Genomic DNA, 25,177 nt, shown 5'->3' with positions numbered 1-25,177 from the left:
TTACCTCAAAGATCATCCGCTGAAGACCAAAGCAGAATGTGGAACCAAATGGGTTAGTGTTGTTTGGGGAGGAGGACCTGAGGCCAGAGAAAGCAGAATTAGAGGAGCAGACAAAGGTCTGAACAAGGTCAGCAAGGCATTCCCTTTTGGGATGTGGGCTACCAGCTAATTATCTCTTGTGGCTTTGAGTGTACTTCTGTCTCCATATAGGCCCTTTAGGTTCTAGGGGTAGGAATGGCCTGACTCAATTCAGAATTCTAGATAATCAAAGAGGGCTCAAAAAGTTACGGTGGAACTGGACAGGGGTGGTAAAAAGTCAGAATGGTTCTTTCAAGTGGAGCCTTGAGCCTGAGAAGAAGCTGTAGGCAGCATAGCAGCAAGGAAGGGTCTTTAGGTTATAGTAGGTAGTGGCTTTGATAGGAAAGAAGAGCCTGGGACAATTGGTCAAGACCACCTCTCATTTTGAATAATTGGTGATGAGAGGGCCTCCATACTTAGAAGTATGGTAGGGGGCAAACAACAAGACCAATTAGCTCAGTCCTAATGTGCAGGATGGAGCAGGAAGTATGTTTTGGCAACATCAGAAACTTCTATAATTTCTAAAGCAATACCCACTGGCAGACTTTCCTTGAGCCTTTTGGGCTTCAAGGAGCAGACGGAATGATCAGAGACAGCAAATGCTGACTCACCTGTGTAGGACAACGGGCTTCTCCACAGGGTGGCCCAGGAGTTCCTGGATATTGTCCCACTGCAAGATGGATGGGGAGCAGCAAGGGTTAGTAGGGACTTAAACACACCTGTGACTAATGACAGGCCTGGAGAACATGACCTAAACTGCCAGCAGGCTCATGCTCAAGTCTTTCTAAAGTTGCATCAGGTAGGAAAATAGGAACTCACCTTGCTGTAGGTTGTACATGTTTCTGTTTGACCATCTGCATTTTCTGAAAAGAGAACACAATAGGCAGGCTGGTAACTGGCCTAGGCCACCTGTGTCCTCAGCAGTAGGCAGAATTCAGATCTAGCTACCTTTTGCCCCAGGGTTAGAGTACACGGGAAGCATAGGCAGGATGGAGAATTTTGGAGCTCCAGGATTGAAGAGGATGGAGAGGAGAAGGAAGGTTAGCCAGGTATGAGCTACCAACTAGTAGCATGAGATAGGCACTAAGGATGGGTTCGGGGCACTGGATAATCATCTGTAGATAGGAAAATTTCCCCTTCAGAGGCCAGCAATCCCATAGTCAGAGGAAAAATCCTTGAAGGCCTCCAGGAGATTCTAGATCAAGAACAATGCAGCTCCCAGAATAAGGGACCTATCCCAGAGGAGCTGAGATTACCAGCAGAAGCAGGCAGGCAAAGGCTTCACTAATCTAACTACTACCACCCTCTCTATTTGGCTCTTCTCGCATCTCAGAATGGAAAAGTGACTCCCGAACCTCTTCCTTACCCCGAGGGGACACTACTCACCTTTCTTTATGGCTAGTGGGATCTTGAATTCACAGCGGTGATAACTACAGAAAAGGTAGATGAGGATAAAGGCTGGGCAATCTTGGAAGCCCTGACCACTCCTACATCCCAATACTGTACCCCCCAAAAACCAGAATCAAAGACACCTCCCCAATGCCATGGCTCTGGATCCCTGACACAGCATTCATGGGGAGAGGCCAGATTAGGTACTGAGGACGAATAGAATAGGGCATGGCCTTAAGGTCTAAAGAGCCTAACACCTTGGATAAGGTATTGAGGCTTCTGATCCTTTTTCTCTACTTGGAAAATGGGCACATATGGAGAGAATGTAAAACATTGGACATTGTGGCAGGGACACAGCAGGCACTCAGTAAATGTCCACCTCCTGTAAAACAGCAAGAATTCAGGCAGAGGGTTGGAGATGTAGGTCAGTGGTAGAGCACTTGCATAGCATGTACAAGTAAAAATGAAAGAACTCAGGTAGAGATAAATTAGAGAATGCTCAAAGTCACAAATTCTTTTTCCTGTTTTATTTTTTTTTCTTTTTGTTTGTTTTGTTTTCTCCCCAGCCCAAAGCTCACTTACAAAAGGGGCAGATATGTGTAATTGTACTTACATGTTAAAATTATAATGCCCAGGGTAATTGGTGTGTAGGACAAATTTCTTCACTTTGTGGGTATTTGCATCGAAGAGGATGTCCTGGGATAGAAAAGGGTTTTTTATTATTTCTATTATTGAGGTAGTGCAGGAACAATTTCTAAAGACATATCCATCTTGGAGATTTCCATTCCACCAAAGGGATGCTTGCAGGCATCCGCTCTCTTCCAAACAATAGTCAAGGGGACAGCTAAGGCCAAGCAACCTTAACCAGGGATTTTCAGTGGAGGAAGGAGGGCAAATAGCTGCAGGCTTGGCAGGCACAGGGTTGTAACTATACTTCCTAAGGAGAAAAACACATAAGGGAGACCTTTTCTACAAAAGCGCCTAATGAAAAATCTGAGTGCAGACTTTGACTCAAAGACTATCAAGAAGATTCAGGGACCAATTAACAGTAGAGGGTCTCAAAGGCACCTGGATATAATGTTGTGATTCTTTTTTTTGGTGATACTGGGGATCGAACCCAAGGCCTTGTGCATGTGAGGTAAGCACTCTACCAACTGAGCTATATTCCTAGCCCTCCTGGCTATAATGAATGCTATGACCTGCCAGACTTTCCAGGCTTCTTTTATGCTCTCTATGGCAATCCCTAGAACTAAAGTCCATGTTTCACCAGGAGTTGGACCTGAATTTGATACAACCCATTGAAACACAAAGCTACCCATCCAAGCTTCTGACAGCTGCTCAGGTCTGGGACCCCAAGGTCACCTCTGAATCTACTCTGTACCAGTAGCCAACAGAGTCCTACCAAAGCTGTCCCTTCTTGGAATTTTCTCTGCTAGCTATTTTCACTGGCTCTTGAACTCAGGGGTCAAGCTGTAACATCACCATTCCCTCCTTTATTCTACCCTCAGGAGTTTGTGACCTACAGTGGCTCCCACCCCCACTGCCCCAACTGACCCTTGGTTATGTTTGGTCTTTACCATATAAGCAGACCTTTCTCCTTTCTCCCTCTTAGGAAGCTATCCTTTGCTGTCTCAGATTACAGAAGGCTCAAAGCTAACTTAGAAGACCTATGGTTAGGTCAGTTCTGCCCTGAGATATTTTCTGCAGGCACACTATTTATACAACCATTTCTCATACATGCATCCTACCCACCCTACCCACCAGCTGGACTATCAGCACTGATGGCAGCAACCAGCTACATCCAGTTCCTTAGGTCCAGAGTACAGTGTTGTAACAATGCCTCTGGGATGGTCCTTTAAAAATAAAAAGCACACTCCTGGTTTGTGACTCTAGAAAAGGATTCTATGCTCTACAAAAGTAGCTCCAAAAACAGTTTAAAATGAATGACTATCACAGTCTCCATCTGTTCAGACTTCTTCAGAAAATAAGTCAAGACATACCAGAGAACTGGGTGTATTTTGGCATTTTGGGGTAGGAAAGGTCTACTTTGGAGTACCAGAGCCTATGTGAAATAACACTAGGCAAAGTTAGCTGGGGCTAGGATGCCTAGGCACGGTTAAAGCTGCATGTGCACAGTCAGGTGTGCAAAGGTGTAATGCCCATCCCAAAAGAAACAAAATACTTTCCTAAGGCATCACAACTTACCACCCCAAGAGTGAAGTAGTTAAAAAAGTAGTCATTGCACTTGGATGGAACTTGCTTATGAGGGGAAGGAGAATGAATTTTCATCTATAGGAAAAAAAATAATAAATTAAAATATAACCCTTTAAATAGTTCTTGGTTAAGGAAAGTGAATAAATTGTGTTCCCTGTTTAACATTAAGCTGTTGGGTAAATGAGAGTATGGGAAATCTCAACTGCTGGTGAGTCCAGAAGGAAAGGGGCCAGAGATGGTTGACTATCGACTAGGCCTAGGTCTTTAAGAAAACATAGGCATTATGGACAGTGACACAGGAAGGGTCATTTGACCAACAAGGGCCAGAAAAAAGCTTTAAATTTACTTCACCATCAACTTTAAGTAGAACAGTTTCTGTGGGAAAATAGCATAATTTATATTTGTTCAAACTACTAATGACTAAAATGAGAGATACAAAGAAAGAAAGAGACTATTCACTATATAAACACATCTTTCCTACCTTGTCTTCTGACTTATAGAAGACCTTGTGTGGAGAGCCAAGCATGCTAAGAACATCTTGGCAGGAATCACCAAAATATACTGAGCGTTCAAATACCCGCATCTTGGCATCTGCTAATAGGCCAGGCCCACAACCTGCAGAGAACAAAGGAGAAGATAGATGTCAGGTTCTGCTCAGGGCTAGAGACACTGTAGCCCAAAGATTTAGGAGTCCCAGAGAGATGTTACCAGTTGCATGCTGCATTATCAGGTCTAGTCAAGTGGCAAGACTGTAATGCAAACAGAAATACCAGGTCACCAAGGCTTAAGTAAAACTCTATGAGAAATCACTATCTACTCAAAAATATTGCCAGGGATTCATTCAAGACCCCCAAATTCACATGGAAGTTCTAGAGACTTCAATCAGGTACTAAGTATTTCTCTACTGTCTACCATGGGCTAAGATGCTATTAGATGCTGAGGAAATACTGGAGAACCTGTCCATAATACTACATCCTGTCCATAAGCTTTATCACTGGAGCTTGTGACATAGTGGAGAAGATGCAACCTGATCATCATACAGCTGTGGTAAGTCATCAGCAGCAGGTATTGACAAGACAAAAGGACTGTGTTAAGAGTTATTTCTCCCCACCGCCTAATACTTGGGACTGAACCCAGTATAACTGAATTATATCCCCAGCCCTTTTTATTTATTTTGAGATAGGGTCTTGCTAAGTTGCCCAATCTGGTTTTAAACTTGCTTTAGCTTCCTGCTTTATTCAGCCTTCCGAATAGCTGGGGTTATAGGCATGCATCACTGTGTACAGCAAGAGCTATTTCTTTTTCTTTTTTTAAAAAAACTAGGGGGCCGGGGATATAGCTCAGTTGTTAAGAATGCACGCCTTACATGCACAAAGCCCTGGATTCAATCCCCAGCACCACACAAAAAAAAAAAAAAAAAAAAAAAAAAAGAACTGTGACTAATTAATTTACAGTGCTGAGAATTGAACCCAGGGGTGCTTTACACTGAGCTACATCACCAGACCTTTAATAATTTTGTTATTTTTGAGACAGGGTCTTGCTAAATTGTGGAGGCTGGCTTTGAACTTGCAATCTTCCTGTCTCAGTTTCCCAAATAGCTGGGATTACAAGGATGTACTACTGTGCCCAGCAAAAGGTATTTCTTTTTTTTTTTTTATTAGTTGCTCAAAACATTACAATGATCTTGACATAGCATACATTTGATTCAAGTGGGGTATGAATTTTTTTTTCCATGTGTACAGATTGCAGTATCACATTGGTTTTACAGCCACGTTTATACATACAACCATATTAAGCAAAAGGTGGTAACCCCAGACAGCCAATCAGAGACTCAACCTACAATATAACTCTATAAAACAGCTACAGTGAACCAGGAGTGGTGATGCATGCCTATAACCCCAGCAGCTTGGGAGGCTGAGGTAGGAAGATCGAGAGTTCAAAGCCAGCCTCAGAACAGCAAGGCGCTAAACAACTCAGTGAGATCCTGTCTCTAAATAAAATACAAAACAGGACTGGAGATGTGGCTCAGTGGTCGAATGTCCCTAAGTTCAATCCCCAGTACCAAAAAAACAAAACAAAAAAACCCAAACCAAAAACCAAACAACCCTACAGTGAAGCACACACCTCATACTTAATGTTAGACAAATACCCGACAGAGTCCTCCACCCCAGATAATAACCATCATCACTCAAGAGACAGATCAGAAAAGTGGAATAAAAAAGCCTTCTAATTTGCCAAAAGTTTATACTTTGGAAACAATCTTTTAATCCTGACTTTCTTTAATACCTTGCAGAAATGGTTCCTGTAAATGACACACCACACAGATGCAGAGGTGCTTATGGCACAAATGATAGAGACACACTAGGTGCTGTACACCTATAATCCCAGCAGCTCAAGAGGCTGAGGCAAAAGGATTGCAAGTCCAAGGGTAGCCTCAGCAATTTAGGCTATTGCAAAATAAAAATGAGACATACTAACAGTAAGAGCTCCCTATTGTGGGGATAGGGAGACATGGAAGATAATGGTAAGATGGAAGCCAAGAATTAGAGAATTGCAATTCCTGGTACCATGATAAAATGATATCACCTTACTTTGCTCAAAGTGTTACAGTAGTCAAATTTCTTTCCTGTGTAACAATCAATTTGATATGTGGGATAATTTTTAAAAAATGACATAAAATAATTAGATATTGAGTTTTCTGATTAACCCACAAGTCTATTCTCAGCACACGCATACCAAGTGGCATATAAAAGTAGTGTTAAAATTAACTAGATCTTGGGAAAAGCAGGATCCTTTTTAACCTTTGCCATAAATCCTGTAAACTTAACAAGCCTGGGTGACCTACAGAACATACTAAAAGTACTGTCAAAGCAAGGCATACACCCATAATTCCAGCTACTTGGGAGGCTCAGGCAGGTGGATTGCCAAGTTTAGGCAATTTACTGAGACCCTGTCTCAAAACAAAAAATAAAAAAGGATTGGGGACATAGCTCAGGGGCAGAGTGTCACTGGGGTTCAATCCCCAACACTGTGCAAAAAAAGTCCTGTCAATGTAGGCCCAAAGGTTTCCGGTGGTCTAATATATTCCTCCATCTACTAGATACTTGTGAATATCTATATGAGTTTGCAGAGAAGGGGCCCTTCACAGCTAGTTTTCTCGGTTGTCTCACTCTGCATGAAGCCTAACCAGATAAGAATACCCTCACTTTTAGGAAACTACTTAAGTTCTTGATTCCTTGGAGTATGTCTTCCAAAACATTATAGCTGTCCTGACTTTCTATGTTACAACATCATCGAAGCACCAGACATGGTGGCACACATCTGTAATCCCAGCAGCTCGGGAGGCTGAGGCAGGAGGATAGTGAGTTCAAGGCCAGCCTCAGCAACTTATCAAGGCCCTAAGTAACTCGGGGAGCCCCTGTCTCTAAATAAAACATAAAAAAGGGCTGGGGATGTAGCTCAGTGGTTAAGCATCCCTGGGTTCAATCCTTGGTACCCAAAACAAAACAAAAACATCACTGAAGCTGGGCATGGTAGCTCATGCTGGAAATCCTGGTGACTTGAGAGGCTAAGGCAGGAGGACTCCAAGTTCAAGTACAGTCTCAGCAACTTGGCAAGGCCCTAAGTAACTTAGCAAGACCCTGCCTCAGAATAAAAAAAGGGCTGGCAATGTAGATCAGTGGTAAAGTGCCCTTGGGGGTTCAATTCCCAGTACAAAAAGCAAAGACAAACAAAAAAACCATCATCAAAGTCATACTCTCTTCAGATAACTTTAAACCTTCAAGTTTTGGAATATACTTAAGAACAAAAGCGGGAACTAAATCTCAAATTTTACTCAATTAATTGTTAATACTAATACTGACTAACATTTTGTGACTTTTGTATGAATCTTTATACTAATATATAGAGAGCCAAGATGTAAACATCGAGTCAAAAACTGTTTTGAAAACCTAGGTTAGATTTCTCATAAAATGTCTCACTTAAAAGATGGCTGAGACTTTCTACACTCAATAGGCTCCTCCTACTGTCACCGATGACAAAATGTTCTTCTAGATCCTTAACTATCTTGCTGTTTCAGGCAACAATCCTCCTGAGAAGATAGATACGAAATCATCTGATCTTGCTATCACTTATTAATTTTCTCCAAAATGACAAACAACTCAACCTGGAGGTTGTAGACTGATTGCTCAGAGGTGTGAGCTCACAGTTTATATACCAGATTAAAAAAAAATTTATAGTTGTAGACGGACAGCATGCTTTTAGTTTTTTATGCGGTGCTAAGGATTGAGCCCAGTGCCTCACACATGCTAGGCAAGTGTTGCCACTGAGCTATAGCCCCAGCCCATATATACCAGATTTTTAACAGTTAAGAACCAATGCCCCAGGGACTGATGCAAGACTCTGATATATGAACAAATGCTCTATGAAGACACAGCCCCTCCCTTGGATCATTTTAGGCTGTCTTTATGGGGATAAACTCTACAAGGGAGATCCCAGTCCTATTAAGCATGATGTAAGGCCCAAAGCAGCTGACATTGGTCAGGTATGAGTAAGAGATAAAACTGGAACCTGGAGAGACTAAATACTGAATTACTGAAGGTAGAAGTTCCCCCCCTGCCTTTTTTTGTTGTTGTTGTTCATAATCAGCACAACCACAATTCACCAAGTCCATCCTGCCTGTCTACATAAAAAAATTGCCATTAAAGGTAGAAAACGGGAAAGCAGACAACATTGTAGCCCATAGGCTCTACCTCTAAGAATAATCTGGAAATACCTGGAAAGATACACAAGCACATAGCAGGATTATGTACATGCTGGGAGAAGCATCATCATTGTCATTTATCAAGATGTGCTGTTTTGTCTCTTGACAAACAAAAGCTTTAAACATGAATATCACATCGTTTTTCACCTATCAACCATTTGACAATGCGTTAAACATTTGTGTGCCCCTAAATCCCATATGTTAAAATCCAAAGTGATGGTATTAGGAGAGATGGAGCCTTTGGGAGGTGTTAACACTGGGATTAGTGTCCTTACAAAAAAGGACCCAGAGGGCTGGCGTTGTGGCTCAGTGGCACAGAGCTCACCTAGCATGCATGAGGCACTGAGTTCAATCCTCAGCACCACATAAATGTAAAATAAAAGTACTGTGTCCACCTAAAACTAAGACATAAATATTAAAAAAAAAAAAAAGGCCCCAGAGAGCTAGTGAGTCCCTTCCAATAAATGAAAATACAGTGAAATATCTGCAAACCAGATGTAGGCTCTCACCAGATACCAATCTGCCAATGCCTTGATCTTGGAGTTCCCAACCTTCAGAGCTGTCAGAAATAAACTTCTGTCATTTATAAGCCACCCAGTTTATGGTATTTTATTATTGTAGCCCAAAAGGAATAAGATGTATCTCTAAGAATCTGGGATTTTAGATTGTCTCTACATAGGTATAATAAGGAATCTAGACAACTCAAAGCCAGAAACTGACCTGCAGCAAGTAGGCGAAGTCGTAAACCTGAGGGTCCAGTTCCATCTCGAAGAACATCTATACTCTCAGCATACACATTGCCCAGGAAACAGCTCAGGGGCATCACAGGAGCCCTATGGGTAGGTACATAATGAGTAGAAGCTTGGTCTTCCCTCACCAGGAGCCCATGGCTTTAGCATGAAATTTATGCTCCTCACACTTACTTGGTATCCTGTAGGCTATTTCCACTGTAGATATACATTCGTTTTACAGTTGCTCCGTGGGGTATCTGGAGAGAAGCTAGACCGTGGGCAAAATTGGGCTACAAACATAGGATAAGAGTCTTACTAAAGGTACACCATAGGTCATGTGACTCAGGTTCTGATCCTCCTTGGCTCTCAGGGTCTTTAAGAACTGGTTATGTCAAAGCACATGGTCAAACCTGCCCCTGGGTTAATATGAACTCACCCTAACCATGCAAGTTCATCTTTAAAGCAATAGGTAACTGAAAATCAGAGGATAAAATCTCCTAACCCTTGGTCGCTTAGAAAATTTCAGTGATTAGGAAAAAGTTAAGGCATGACTGGATTCATCTCTGAAAAGTGAGTCTGAACACCCTCTGAAGAGGGTTGGGAATGCTGACCTGGGCCTTGTGCTTCTTGTGAATTCCATCCATTCTACCCACCTTGGCCCTTAAAAAACTCAATAAGGAAACCAAAGAAAAGCTGCCTATCCCATCCTCCCTTCACCATGACAGACAGATTACTGACCCATATAACACAGGCAACAAGCAACAAATACCAAGGGACAGGAAGAGCTAACCTCGTACTTGGGAGCCTCAGTCCATGAATCTAACTGAAAAGAGAAAGACAGGCCTCTGAAGTTGAGGTGGAAGAGCTGTTCAGCAGAGTTGTACACTGTAAGGGTGGTGGGGGGGAAGAAAATGATACAGTTGAGTGGCATTTGAAGTCACTAACTTAAACCAGCCCGGAAAAGCAATGACTGGCAACACTTTCCTTGTCTTGTTTCTGAATTGATCTATTAGGTTGAAAGCAAGAGGCAGGAGTTTTCTTTCATACCCAAGTACCAACCTTAAATCCTGAAGTCAGATAGGATGGTGACACTGATAGGTTTATCACTAAGGGCTGCCATTAATGACCAGAGGAATCAGATGACTTGGCTTACCTCCCGGATGGGTTGCGCCAAAAGACTGGTCAATCTGCTCAATGGTAGGAGCTATGGCCTGAGAGTTGAAATGCACTCCACTGAAAAACAAAAATTCTTTTTTAATACTAAGCTTTCCAAGATGGGTCCACAGATTATGAGAAATGGTGGCTGAAAATTATGTTTTTTAAATGTGGTATTGGGGATTGATTGAATACAGGGCCATGTACTTGGTAGGCAAGCACTCTACCACTGAGTTCTTTTCTCTGGATGAGTTAGTCTTAAAATATAAATGTATAAGTCTACAATTATATAAAAATAAGATTTTAATTAAATTAATTAATTATTTTTGTGGTACTGGGGATTGAGCCCTGGGGGGCTCTACCACTAAACTACATCCCTAGCATTTGAAGTTAGTTCTTGAGAAGTAGATATACAGAGTTGATTCTCCAGGCCTTTCTAAGACATCAGTGACTCTGAAGAGGAAGAAAGAGAAGAAACCAGAACTTAAGGTATTAAGGTTCTAGGAAGACTCATGATAACTACAACCTGCAGGAGCCAGAATTATTACACATTTGCTTGTCCACTTCTCTATCAGCAAAAAGTACCTGAGCTTGTCCTAGGAATCAGGTCCTTGTTATACCCTTGTATACCCTTGTTATACCTTGTAAAGGAAAGCCTGTTGAGAAGGCTGATTGGAAGGAATATTCTATATGCAAGCACAGCACACTGCTACTCAAGGATCTGTGGATGGTACAGGTCATTCCTATTTTTATTCTAAAAAGATTAGGTTCTCAAATGGTGGTCTCTGTAAGACTGGCCTTGGAGTCAGAATTATCTGGTTGGTTTTACCTCTGTTTTGAAAAGGGGAGAGAGAGGCTATGCTGGAGAGGACAGTTTAAGACTCAGTGACTGTCATATCACCTCTAAGCTGAGTTCCTACTTTGCTGGGTGTTAAATTAGATAACACATATGTGAAGTATTTAACATACAGCATGTTCTTAATGAGGTTTACTTCACTAGGAAACTGAGTAGGCCAGAAAGTTGTTGCCTCAGAAATCATAGCACCAGGCTGTAATCCCTGAACTTCTGCCAATGGAATCCTTTACTAATTTAATGAAGGTAATAGATAAAGCCTGTTTGTATCAAGTATGACACATACCAGTGGGGAAGAAAACTTACCAATATTTTAACTTTACTTTAGTCAAGTCATATACTTCAATTACCTAAATAAAAAAAAAAATTCAAATGTTTAGGAATAGTTAATCCTCTCAAGTTGATACAATGACACATTGAAGAAGATTTAAAATACATTGATAGGAGATGGGCATGTCGCTTGTTGGTAAAGTGTATGCTTAGCATGCTTAAGGTCCTTAGCATGTATTTGGTCCCCAGCACCAACATTTTTTTTTCTTGAAGTACTGCACATTATCTTTTGTTTTCATTTTAAAACTGGTAGGAAGAAAAAGCCAGGAATGGTGGCGTACACCTGTAGTCCCAGATACTTTGGGAGGCTAAGGCAGGGGGATCACTTAAAGCCCATGAATTTGACCAGCCTGGGCAACACAGCAAGACCTGCCTAAAAATAAATAATAATTCATGTACCTTGTTATGGCTATGTGTTGGGTACTAAGCACCCTTCCTTCCATTTCATACTTTGATGAATTATAAAAACTCAAAAAAAGGAATATAGCTCAGTGATAGAGCATACCTGAGTTCAATCTCCAGTACCACAAAAAAGAAAAAAAAAAAAAAAACCAACTTATTACTTACTTTATTTACAAAACAAAAAGATAAAAGGGGAAGTCTATCTTGCGAAAAAACATACTACAACACATTAGCTCAGGACAAGTGTCAGAGTAAAGAGAATCTGGTTGAACCTGAAGAACCTCTGGATCCTTATTAAATTTGCTTTGTTCAGCCTCAGATGAAATGCTAAGAACTCAGAGCAGAGACAAAGGAAAGAACCTGAACACAGTTATTAATGTTGCCAAGTAATAAGTACTACAGAGTCCTCCATGCTATGGTGTCAAGGCTTGGCTGTCAGCAGCATGGCTGACTGGTGCCTGAAGGACCATCTACTGTCCTCCAACTGGGAGGCCTGGCCTTTATCCAAGAGGCTGTTGCAAGCTAGCTAAATGTCTGTCTATTCCACCAATCTGAGTCCAACTGTGCAAGAGGCTGTAGTGTATTATGTAGGAGCATCTGGCACTGCCATAGAAACTGACACATTCACGTTCAAAAGTAGTTCACTTTTGGCTATAGACTCTGTCCAGATTTTTGTTTAGACAGCTTATCACTGAACCAAGTTGAATACCTCTCAACTAATGTGCAGCTATTTTGATCTTACCTACTACAAAGAATTGCTTCTACTGCTGGACCACTCACAGCACTTGAATGAACCCTTTCCTCCATACTCTCATATTTGTATAAGCTGTTCACTGATCCCAAAGTTAAGCCCCTTGAAGTCAGACTCATTAATTTGTACAAGGAAGGGGCTTAATACATGTCAAGCAAGCCTTTCTAGTATGAAGCTATTTAGGGTAATATGAAGCTTGAGAGCATTACAAGTGGAGCTGGGGGGAGCTATAGAAAAAGGGGAATAGATGAGAGCCTCCTTTTTCAGCCAGAAGCTCTGCTTGTAGGAGGCACAGGTACTCTATCTCTCTGAGGGGTACCCCTACAACTGGCTAGTGACCCCCCAGAAGGATGGTTTCTTCCAATGGAAGCCTTTCCAAGTTGTTTTCTCTCAGTAGCTCATTTGTGATGAGATGAAGAGGACTGGGAAGTACTCAAGTCTTTTAGACAGGCTACTCCATAACCTTACTAGGAAAAGGGTTCTGGTATGACACTGCCTGGAACTCACATTCCATCTCATGACTGTGAGACATGACTCTGGTGTCATGTGACTAACCTGTGAGGCCTAGCATTTGAAAACAGAGTATATTAAAAACATCCTGGACTAAAACAGGTCTTAGCAAATTGTACTCTAATGCCAATTAAGACACTCTACATACCAGCAAATTGTTTACATTTCTACCATGGGGTTTAAGAATCAACCCACTGAAGGTGGGATTAATCCCCAAGCTCCAGCAAGACATTAGAACAGTATCCATTTTCATCTTCTAAGTCACAGTTTGATACAACAATGAAGTAAAACATAACAAAATACACAAACATGACAAAAGTCATTTGGTCCTATTCTATAGTTGGCCCCATTCTTGATAACTTTAAATAAAAATACTGACTCAGAGCAAACTATGCCAAACACTTAGCTCTCCTTTTTTTTTGGCTGCACTGGGAATTGAAACCAGGGGGACTCTCCACTGAGCTATATATCCCCAATCCTTTTTTATTATGAGATAGGGTCTCTCTACATTGCCAAGGCTATTCTCAAACTTGTGATCTTCCTGTTTTAGCCTCACAAGTGGCTGGAATTACAGGTATGTACCACTGCACCTAGCTATTTAGCTTTTCTTTTGTTTTCCTAATCAATGTGAAAGCCCATTCCCCACAGCACGTTTCTAAAGTCTTTGACATTCTCCCCTCCCCTAGAGCAAGTTCCCCAAATTTTCAAATCTCTTTCCCTTCCCTCATAGCATGTTCCCCGAATTTTCAACATTATACTCCCCTTTAAAGCCAGGGAAAGCAGCCCTTTCTAGCTTCTTTTTAACCTTTATTCCAACTCACTCCCAATGTCCTTCCTTTTAGGAGAACAGTCCCTACTTGATGATGATCACTTAATCAAAAAAGTCCATCTTCGCCTGTGAGTTTCTAAAAATCTCACAACAGTACATACAAATTAGTCTGGAAAGACTGGCTCAGCAGTCTTTAAAGCTATAGTTGTCATTTATATTTACCTTAAGTCTCTGATTGAAAGCATCAAACAGTAGTTTGATCCCGTCCTGAGTCAGGTTAAGGATGAGGTCATGGCTCAGAGGACACTACAAAACAAAAAAATAGCACACTCTGACCAAATTATTTATTCACCAGCACCTAATGAAAGCCTATGATATAAATGCAATGCACAGGGGGATACCCAAGAGCAGGCAGTCCCAACTAATGAGGTTTGGAAACCAGGAAAAAAAAACTGTGTCTTCTACTTCCATCCTGCAGCTCCTGATTCATAATATTGGCTGAAAATAGCCTCCCCCTTCCAGGTTTGATACAAATACCTGGGAGAAAGGGACAAAATCTGTGAACATATAGGTGATTTTCTTTTCAGGCTCCAGCATCTACATTTGTCGTATCAGTTTAATGCCATCAAACCAAAAGAGCAGTCAAGTTAGGAATAAAAGACAGGTAAAATGGCCCAGTATCCAAATTCATTAGATATTGCTTATACGTATCAGTTGAACCTAAGCCCACACCTGGGCTTTCTGTACCATCTTGAGGGGACACATTTATTCTTCGAATATCTTAAGCCAAATCCTAGGAGCAAAAAATAACTTGTGATCTGAATACACATAGATGGCATTCTTACTTTTTTTTTCTCTCCCCCATTCCATATCACCTGGGCTTTTTCCTGTTTGTTTTGGTAGCACTGGGGATTGAACTCAGGGGCGCTCTACTATTGAGCTGCATCCCCAGTTCTTTTTTAATATTTATTTTGAAGCAGGATCTGACTAAGTTGCTAAAGCTGACTTTGAATTTGTGATCCTCTTGTCTCAGCCTCTTGAGTAACTGGAATTGCAGGGGTGTTCCAGATTATATGTGCTTCTTTCTGAAAAACCCAACTCTAAAATCAAAAGACTCACATTTCTACATTTGCCTCTTCTGAGCTCTGATTTCTGCAAAGGAATACCTTTATCCATTCCCTCCAGGGTTGTTCTGAGGACAGACAGTAGGTCAGAAAGCACCAAGCACAAGGCTGACAACAGACCTTTCCCTCTTATTCCGCACCCCCCCCCCCCGCCCCGCATCTGCCTTCTTTTGGTCCAAAACAATCAATTGAAGGACTCAATGTCTGAGGCCTCTCATAGCCCAGACTCAGGCTGCCCAGAAGTAGAAGGGAAAACACCACCATTCAAAACCCTACCCTACTTGAAACTAGTATACAGTTGCTCAAAAAATTTAGAAAAGTTTTTAGAGAGCTTTTTTTTTTGTACTGGGGATTGAATCCAGGGGTGCTTAACCACTGAGCTACATCCCCACCCTTTTTATATTTTATTTTGAGACAGGGTCTAAAAGTTGTTGAGGCTGGCTTTGAACTTGCATTTCTTCTGCCTTAGATTCCCAGAGTAGCTGGGATTACAGGCATGCACCACCACACCTGGCTTTATAGAGCTTCTTGAAACAACAGAGGTGTGGCTGTCAGAGACAGTAACATCGGCTAGATGCTAATGAGCCTCACTGGGGAAATTTTCTCTTAAAAGTCTTCTTGGATTTGCTCAGACTATCTGCTGCCCTCCACCTCTTTGATCATCAAAGTAGCAGACCCAGCTGGCACCATCATACTTGGCAAAAACTAGAAGAATATTATAATTTTCCAGTAGGTCTAGATGAATGTCTAAACTATTAGGTATCAACCAAGATAATGGAGCAGTGAACCCTGACCTTGGGTTACTATAACCCAGAACACAAAGTTCCATTTTGGAGAGGGCCACTCCATGAAAATAAGCAGGATGAAGAAACATTTTAGTTCTTTCAGGAATCTTGCTTAGAGAAGGAATGCTGGGAGAATCTGTATTTTCCAATACTCTCAAGACCTGATTATGCCTTATCCTGGCATTGTTACAATTCAGACTGAGCAATTTTCAAAAGCAGCAAATCACTTCCACAATCAATGTTTTTAATATTTATATCCCTGGGAAAAAAATACAAATATGTGGTATTTAAGCAGGACCTTACAGTATTCCAGCTATCCAACATAAGAAAGAGGTCAGTAAAACTATCTGCTAGTAGTTGTTAATATCTTTTCCTTCTTAAGAAAGATGGAATCTACTTGCTATGCACTTCTAATTTCCAAGGTATGATTTGCATAGAGACAAGAATTTCTGAAACTTTTAATAGGGGAAAAAATGGTTTTTTTTTGCACTTGAAGAGAAGAAGAGACATGGAAAAGAAAGGGAAGAAAGCAAGGAAAGGATAAGATCCATGTTTAAAAAGCATCACAACAGAGTTGAAAGATCATCATCTTTTGATTCTTATCAAGATTTTTCTATTAATAATATACCATTTTACCCAAAAACTGTTCCACACAGCAGCACATGGTCTGTGTCATAGAAAAACTTCAGATTTCAGAGCTCAGTGCACAGGAGACTGCCCTTTCAAGGATGAAGGTATAAGCTATATCTACTTCCTTTCAAGTAAGGTATGCTCTGCTAGTTAGAGATCTACACTGCAACATCTGAATATAAGCCAACCAATAAATCGGAAAAGACTATTTATTTATTGGGTATACTGGGCATTGAACTAGGGGTGCTTTACCACTGAGTAACATCCCCAGCCCTTTTTCATTTTGAGATAGGGTATCACTAAGTTGCTGATGACCTCACTAAATTGCTGAGGATAGCCTTGAACCTGAGATCCTCTTCAGCCTTCCAAGCTGTTGGGATTACAGGCATGTGCCACCATGCCTAGCAGAAAAGATAATTTTAAACACAAAAGTGGACAGAAATCCAGAAATAGCCTGAAGTAGAAGGCCTTCCGTGTTTTTTTTTTTTTCTAGTTGTAGTTGGACACAATACGTTTTTATTTTATTTATCTATTTAATTTTTATGTGGTGCTGAGGATCAAACCCAGCGTCCTACATGTGCTAGGTGAGTGCTCCAGTAGGTAAGTTGAGTACAGAGAGAAAACAGGTTTAATTTTTATTGTTCTTCTAGAGTTGGCAGCATAGATAATCAAGACCCAAGGGGCTGGGGTTATGGCTCAGTGGTAGAGCACTCACCCTGCACGTGCAAGGCACTGGGTTTGATCCTCAGCACCACAAACAAACAAACAAATAATAAAATAAAGTTAAAAAAAAAAAAGACCCCAAATTTCAGAATCAAGCCAATATACTTAATAACTGACTAGTGCTAGAGATCCTCCCATTGGAAAACAGCAATTTCTACCAGTCAGCTTCTTCTAGAGCATCTCCTATGGAGCTGACTCACTGAATAGGAGTGCTACTTCATAAACAAATAAGCCACCACTTACCTGCTCACTGTAGAGAACCTGGACATTTTTGATGATGCGACAGTGCTTCTGAAGAATGGATACTGCCTGAGATAGAGGCATTCCTGAAATAAAACAAGGACACCTGTATGACTACTTGGGCTAGGCACTGATCCCTGAAGCCTACAGACAAGTGGGGCTACTAAAGTCTACAGATATAAGAGCAAATAAAGTTCACTAAACAGTAAGAGCTAGAATAAAGATAACCAGCAAGCACTAAGGGAATACTCAAATAATCCAAGGAGAGGCAATGAATATAAAAAAAAACCTTTCTGAGCCAGGTGTAGTGCTGCACACCTGCAATCCCAGTCGCTTGGGAGGCTGAGGCAGGAGGATCGCAAGTTCAAAGTCAGCCTCAGCAATTTTGTGAAGCTCTAAGAAACTTAGTGAGACCCTGTCTCAAAGGGGGCAGGGCTAGGGATGTGGCTCAGTGGTTAAGAGACCCTGGACTCACCAAAACAAAACAAAAAATCCTTCCTGGTAATAGGGGCTTCCTCTCTGATCTGAAGCAGGCAAAGGGCTCAGAGAAGTCAACATGAACAAAAGGCCATAGTGAGAAAAGCACTGATTTCATGTCTCTGGAAACTAAAGTTCTAGTCCTCACTGCTGTGGACTGTCACCTATGACCAAGGGCAGGTCCCTTCTCCTCTTTAGCATCTGTCTCAGAATCTCTCAAATGAAGGTCTGTTAAAACACACTGGTTTAGTAGTCAGGTGCAGTGGTGCACACCTGTAATCGCAGCAGCTCAGGAGGTTGACGCAGGAGAATGACAAGTTCAAAGCCAGTCTCAGCTATCAGGTTAAGTAAAATAAGCCAATCCCAAAAAACCAAAGGCAGAATGATATCTCTGATATGCGGATGCTGACTCACAACAGGCAGAAGGGTGGGGCGGGGGAGTTCACCAGATGGGACAGGGTATCCTATCTGGGGGTGAGGGAGAAGGGATGGGAATGGGAAAGACAATAGAATGAATCAGACATAACTTTGCAGTGCAACTCCACATCATGTACAATCACAAAAATAAGAAGTTATACTCCATGTATGTATGATGTCAAATACATTCTACTTTCATGTATAACTAAAAAGAACAAATAAAAGTGTTCAGAAAAAATAAAATAAATTTAAAATGAAACACAATAAAGATGCATAAATAACAAGTTTGGAAAAAACCAAAAACACAAACAAAAACCAGTCTTAGCAACTTAGTGAGTCCCTAAGCAACTTAGCGAGACTCTGTTTCAAAATAAAAAATAAAAAGGGCTATGGATGTGGCTCAGTGGTTAAGTACCCTGAGATTCAATCTCAGTAGCAAAAAACAAAACAAACAAACAAAAAAACCCAGCATCATCACAAAACAAAAACAAAAACATTAATTTATAAGGGCTCATTTAAAAAATTTTAAAATCATACATGTATCAGAATCAACTTATCGGGACTGGGGCTATGGCTCAGCTGTATGTAGCACATTTGCCTGGCGCGAGTGAGGCACTGTGTTAGATTCTCAACACTACATGTAAATAAATAAAATAAAGGTCTATTAATGACTAAAAAATATATTAAAGAAAAAAAATCAAATTATCAAGCATTTCACTGGACTCTTCCTTAAACCCCCACAAACCCTGTAATCCAAGCAACTTGGGAGGCCGAGGCAGAGGATCACAAGTTTAAGGCCAGCCTCAGCAACTTAGCGAGACCCTGTCTCAAAATAAAAAATAAAAAGGGCTAGGGATGTAGCTCAGTGGTAAAGCTCCCTTAAGTTCAATGCCCAGTGCCAAACCAAAAAACCAAAAAACTCACTAACACCTCTTAAAAAAAAAACAACAAAAAAAACCTTTTTTCTTTTAGTTGTAGTTAGATACTATATCTTTATTTATTTTTATGTGGTGCTGAGGATCGAATCCAGTGCCTCACGCACGTGAGAGGGGGGTGCTCTACCACTGAGCTACACCCCCAGCCCTCACAAACATCTCTTAATATAAAAAGCAAAACAAAACAAAAACCTCATGGCTTATTAAAAGGAAATTTACATATACATCCAGTTTAAGTAATCCAAATCCCAATGATGTCTCAAAACATTCCAGGGACTCACAGAAATCACTAAAATTTGTTTTCAGAGCCCATTATAGGACTCTGAAATAGAAGAAATAGACCTGGAATAATCTAAAAACAAAGACTTATATAATTTCATGAATGCAAGGATAGTGCAAGGATAGCTCCTTGCTCAAAGCTGATCACCTACATAATGGTTGTAGAGTATTTATCAGTGGGAGTAGGATTATAGAGTGAATAACAGAGAAAGGGCAGGAATCATCATATAATCCTAGGGCAGCATGGGGGGATTACATTCAAGCTGGCTGATCAAGACTGCCTGATCAAGAGGATGTGATGTGCAGAAAAGAGCATACAAATGAAGAATTGAAAAGTCAAAGCTTAGGGCTGGAGTTGTGGCTCAGTGGTAGCACACTGGCCTGGCGTTGTATGAGGCCCTGGGTTTGATCCTCAGCACCACATAATAAACAAACAAACAAACAAACAAATAAATAAAGGTATTGTGTCCATTTACAACTAAAAAAATATTTAAAACAAGTCAAAGCTTGTGGTCCATATGTATTTAAACATTCTTATTTGAGAGCATGCAGTTTGAAGAAAGCTGAATGGAATTAGAAAGCTGAGTTGAATTCAAGTATTTTTTAGCCTTCTATAGCATAGGGCCTGGCACACAATATAATTATTAATATTTATAATTAATAAATATTGGGTGGGAATATGAACAGGCTGGATGCATCATTCAGTCTTACCATTCCTCAAATGGAGGAGCACCTATGCTACTTCCAGAGAGAATGGACAAACAACTGTGTGAAGTAGACAGGTAAGCTCAGTTGCCAAAAAAGGAAAAGCCACACATCTTCTCAAATTCATGTGCAAATGCCAGTTTCTTCAGGGGACTATTTTATCTTTTATTAAAAGTCCTGGTCTCAATATCTTAGGATCTTGAGTACTTAGAGAGAAACCCATCAGGAAGATGCAGCAGCCATGATGATCAGTCATCACACAGCTACTGGTAAGAAGAGCTACAAAACACTTTTAATGGGAACTAACTATATGAATGGCAAAGAAAAGGTGGGGGGGCATGTCTTAGCTCTAACAAAATGGTTAACTTTCTAAACTGTATAAATCTATCCTGTAGATTTCATCACTTACCTGTTTATAACCTTTTAATGGCTTCCCATTACAGGGAAAACTGCTTTTCATGTTGTCACCTAAAGACTTTGAATATCTGGACATTGCCCATCTCCATCTTTCTTTCCGTTGTTCACGATGACTCCCCCTTGTTACTAACACATGTTAAGCTTTTCTGCCTTAGGCCTTTGCACTAGACTCTTAATGCTGCTAAAATGTTCTTTCAACAGTTGTTTTCTCACATTTCAGGTTTTGGCTCACACCTTAGTCCACAACTCTTATTTAGCAAGATCTCCACCCAACTATTTTATCTTTTATTCTCCCCTATATCCTTCTAAAGGGTAGGTACCTTGTTTGTCTTGTTTATCACCATATCTCTGGCACCCAATCACTGGCATAACTGTAAGTGGTCATACACATCTGTAGAACAAAACAAATGAGGTAGAACACACAGGTCCTAAACCATGGGTTCTGGTAATGACTGTTTCCCTTTGAAAATTTTCATAACCTCTCTACCAATACCATTTTTTCCTGATATTCCTCTAACTTTTCCAGGTCTCTATAGATAGGTTATAAATTCTTCTGCCTATGTCTCATTTTCTCATTTAACCAACCACCCAGTTTCTGACCCACATCTCAAACTGTTTTTTGTATACAACTAAAGGCAAATAAAAGTCAACAGAATAAAAATGACTTTTTAAAAATCTTGGGCTAGGGGGCTGGGGTTGTAGCTCATCGGCAGAGTGCTTGCCTAGCACATGTGAGGCACTGGGTTCAATCCTCAGCACCACATAAAAACAAATAGATAAAATAAAAGGTATTGTGCCCAACAATGACTAACTATAGTTGTAGATCAGTGGTAGAGCACTTGCTTAGAATATATGAGGCACTGGATTTGATCCTCAGCATCACATTAAAAAAATAAAATAAATCTCTGTATCCTATATCTCACTTAATTTTTCCAACATCTACCCAGTGTCTCACATCAGAAACTTCTAAATTCCTTTCTTTCCTATCTTTCTGAATCCAGTTTCCAAAATGTTCTTTCTAAACCAAGGCCTATTACAGACTTTATTAACAGAGTCATTTTTTTTTTCTACTAAACCCACAGTCTCCTCCATAGTATCCTGAGCAGCTACAACACAACAGAACCAGGACTTTGGGAAATTTTTTTCATTTACCAGCATATCATGCTATTACTGTAGTACTGGAGATTGAATCCAAGACCTCACACATCTATAGACCTTTTTTTTTTTTTTTTTTTGAGACAGGGTCTCATAAAGCTGCCCAGGTTGGCCTTGAACTTATGATCTTTCTGCCTCAGACTCCTGAGTAGCTGGGATTATGGGCATGTGCCACCTCACCTACTCATCATGCTCTAATTATAATGCCAAATTGTTTATATATTTCCCTGCACACACCATCTATTTTTTTTCCTCCCAACTTGACTGAAAGGGTTACAACTCCTGTGGGCCAATAAGAAGCCTTTCCTAAATCCCCAGGTCAGGTCAATTCCCTTCTCCCTCTCCACAGCAAATTACACATCTTCTACCACATTATAATAAAACAAATTATTTCTATAATCCTTCCCTACCCCTAGCATAAGATTATTTCTCTTCTTATTCAATTTCCAATGTTTGAGTAGAGCCCACAGAGGTACATGCTACTGTCAACGAAGTAAGTCCTCAATCTCTGTGTAACAAGGTCATCTCAGAATGCTAGTTTATCCAGTGACCTTTCAAATGTCTTCTTTGGGCATTTTATTTTATTTTATTCTGGTACCAGAGACTGAACCCAGAAGTTCTTAATCACTAAGCCACATTCCCAATTCTTTTTATTTTTTATTTTGAGACAGAGTCTTGCTAAGTTGCTAAGGCTGGATTTGAACTTGTGATCTTCCTGCCTCAGTCCCCAGAGCTGCTGGGGATTACAGGTGAGCCACTGGGATTACAAGCATGTGCCATCATGCCCTGCTTCTTAGGCATTTTAAAGACTAATTTCAAAAACAAATTCAGAGGGGCTGGGGATGTGGCTCAAGCGGTAGCGCGCTCGCCTGGCATGCGTGCGGCCCGGGTTCGATCCTCAGCACCACATACAAACAAAGACGTGTGTCCGCCAATAACTAAAAAAGAAATAAATATTAAAAAATTCTCTCTCTCTCTCTCCTCTCTCTTAAAAAATAAATAAATAAATAAATACATTTAAAAAAAATAAAAATAAAAAAAAAATAAATTCAGAGACATGCCTCCAAATCAATACATTCTGCAAGTCTGACTGAAAATATTTCAAATTTGTACTACCTTTATTCCACCATGGTTAAACCATCAATAGCATTTAGATTCCTCTTGGCTTAGGTTTTCTTATCTCTATGCTGTTAAATTTCTCTAATCTCTGAAAATTATACAAAGGCTAGGAAGGCTGCCAATATGCTGGATGCAGTTCCACATTGTGATGCCAGGCAGATGACTGACAGGACCAGATACATCTGCATTTGCACAAATTCTACTAAGAAACTTGGTGACAAGGCCTAGTTCATCCTCAAAAGAGCAAAGCAGTAGGAAGCAGGAAATCCCTGTTCAGTTACTTGTTTCTCATTTCTACCTACTTCTTTGACCTATTTCTTACCTGGCAAAAGGACAGAACAATATCTAACTTAGTGTTGTGGTGTCATGAGGTAAACACTGCTCTAGTTCTCTATTCTAGGAATATAATTCTAGAGCACAGATTCATTTCCCATACCTATCATCACCTTAGGGTTGAGGGAGAAGATCGAGAAGGTAAAAATAACTTAAACTATTTAAAAATGCAGACTTTAAGAATCATCAAGGCTTAGGTCTTTCTGAGCTTCCCCCAAAGTTCAATTCTGGACCCAACGTATTGCAAATGTTCTTCTATTTTTGATAGCTTAAGAGAGTTTGAAAGAACTACCCAAACACTTGATTCTTGGAAACTGGCAATTAGGACTTGGGCTTAGGTAGTCAAAACACCAGTTGCCAGAGGAAGTGTTGCTCTCCCACTCAGTTTTCTAAAAATTTCAATATCAAAGTCAGTATTTTCTTTTCTTTTTTGCCATACTGGGGATTGATCACAGGGGCACTATACCACCAAGCTACACCCTTAGCCTCTTTTTAACTTTTTTCTTTGAGACAGGGTCTCTCTAAGTTGCTGGGAGGCTGGCCTGGAACTTACAATTCTTGTCTTAGTCTCCTGAGTTGCTGGGATTAGAGGCATGCGCCACCAAGTCTAGCCTGCACTACATTTGACCAAGGGACTCTAAATGCTGTACCACAAAGAGATCCACAAACTAGTCAGTTTGAAGCTATGGTGTAGTTCTTTACCCAGTCCTGAAGGTCTTGGTGTGGGTAGAAGCTGTCAAGGTGAGGAAAGACATAAACTACAAGTCAAACAGAATTACATGATAACACTAGCCTCCCAAGGCAGCATTTCATACTGGCAAAATTTTGAGGAGTGGTTTAAATTAAGAGAGATATTGGCTAGGACCCTTCAACAAAACTGGCTCCTACTACTGACAGGAGGTATAGAGCAATTGAGCATCATCAAATGGGATGTACCAAAATTCTACTGGTTTCTCCAATATGCTGTGTATCAAGGATAAGCCATAATCTAATGAGCAGCTGACTCACCTCAGTAGCCCACATTAGAGTGATAAAAGTTCAGGCCTGCACAAACAAGCAGCAGCAACACCTACTTCCACCACCCCCTTTTCATAGTACTGGGACATCAAAGTAAACACACTAGGGTGAAGGAATGCAAACATCGGAGCTCAGATTCTCCCTTCTGAAAAAGGAAACACATAACCCCCAAAGCAAAGGGAGAGAGATCATAGTGGTGATTAGGGGTGTCAGCCACCTCTTAGTTATTATTTAGTGAGTAAAAATAGGAAAGGAAATGACAATAGTACCGATTCACAGACTCGGTTGTTATTATTATTACTACAGCTACAGTCCCACTGCCTCAGGAGGGATCCTGCTGAGGCCCAAGGAGAGGGCGTCATTACCCTGTAAGGCGACTGACAGACTGATCTGTCGGGTCCGAGTGGGAATCTAATGCCTGGAGCCCAGAGAACGGAGGGGACAAAAAGGCGAGCAGCCACCGACTCAGAGGCAGAGACTAGAAGCTCAAGGGCCCAAAGAGAGTGGGTCCTGACAAAAGGTCCCACACTTACCCAGCGTGAATTCCCATTGCTCGTTCCCCAGAGAGCGTTCAGGGACCACCTCTAGATCCAGCATTGGTTCGGCTCCCCGGGCCCGGGCGGCCTCCCTGCAGTAGCGCAGACAGTAGCGCAGACAGGTCCGGACCTAAGGAGACAACGCCGCGACTGACTCGCTACCCTCGCCAGCCCGTGACAGCCCAGTTTTCCATCCCGTTCCGGGTCGGCAGCAGCGGCACCGGCCCAACACCACACCTCACCTCACTTCACTTCACTGGCAGCAGCCACAGTAGCACAAGCACGGTAGCGGCGGCGGCGGCAGCGACGGCTGGAGCAACTGCAGCAAAAGCAGAGTGCCC

The 25,177-nt window shown here is 41.1% G+C and overlaps 1 protein-coding gene across 4 annotated transcripts in view; it reads right to left on the bottom strand.

Annotated features, from left to right (window-relative positions):
• Positions 1-25,177, bottom strand: part of Phaf1 (phagosome assembly factor 1) — a 27,374-nt gene extending 2,197 nt beyond the window's left edge. The window contains exons 1-16 of one of the 4 annotated variants that reach the window (XM_046435231.2): positions 25,079-25,177; positions 24,834-24,966; positions 17,450-17,532; positions 14,167-14,250; positions 11,489-11,532; positions 10,328-10,407; positions 9,965-10,059; positions 9,367-9,464; positions 9,164-9,276; positions 4,163-4,296; positions 3,673-3,756; positions 2,081-2,163; positions 1,465-1,508; positions 898-941; positions 690-748; positions 5-77 (exon numbers count right to left, since the gene is read on the bottom strand). In XM_046435231.2, the coding sequence (XP_046291187.1) occupies positions 5-77; positions 690-748; positions 898-941; positions 1,465-1,508; positions 2,081-2,163; positions 3,673-3,756; positions 4,163-4,296; positions 9,164-9,276; positions 9,367-9,464; positions 9,965-10,059; positions 10,328-10,407; positions 11,489-11,532; positions 14,167-14,250; positions 17,450-17,532; positions 24,834-24,897 (1,182 nt within the window). In that variant the 5' untranslated portion in view covers positions 24,898-24,966; positions 25,079-25,177. Of the gene's footprint in view, positions 1-4; positions 78-689; positions 749-897; positions 942-1,464; positions 1,509-2,080; positions 2,164-3,672; positions 3,757-4,162; positions 4,297-9,163; positions 9,277-9,366; positions 9,465-9,964; positions 10,060-10,327; positions 10,408-11,488; positions 11,533-14,166; positions 14,251-17,449; positions 17,533-24,833; positions 24,967-25,073 lie in introns of those variants that run through there. The other 3 variants (XM_058575939.1, XM_058575940.1, XM_046435232.2) reach the window with 3 other exon arrangements.

The sequence above is a fragment of the Marmota monax genome, unplaced genomic scaffold, assembly GCF_021218885.2.
Source record: "Marmota monax isolate L192 unplaced genomic scaffold, Marmota_monax_Labrador192_F-V1.1 WCK01_AAM20220418_F8-fsc00024, whole genome shotgun sequence".
In the NCBI taxonomy this organism is placed as follows: domain Eukaryota; kingdom Metazoa; phylum Chordata; class Mammalia; order Rodentia; family Sciuridae; genus Marmota; species Marmota monax.
Note: the sequence above shows the minus strand (reverse complement) of the source record. Positions and strands in the feature narration are given on the sequence as shown.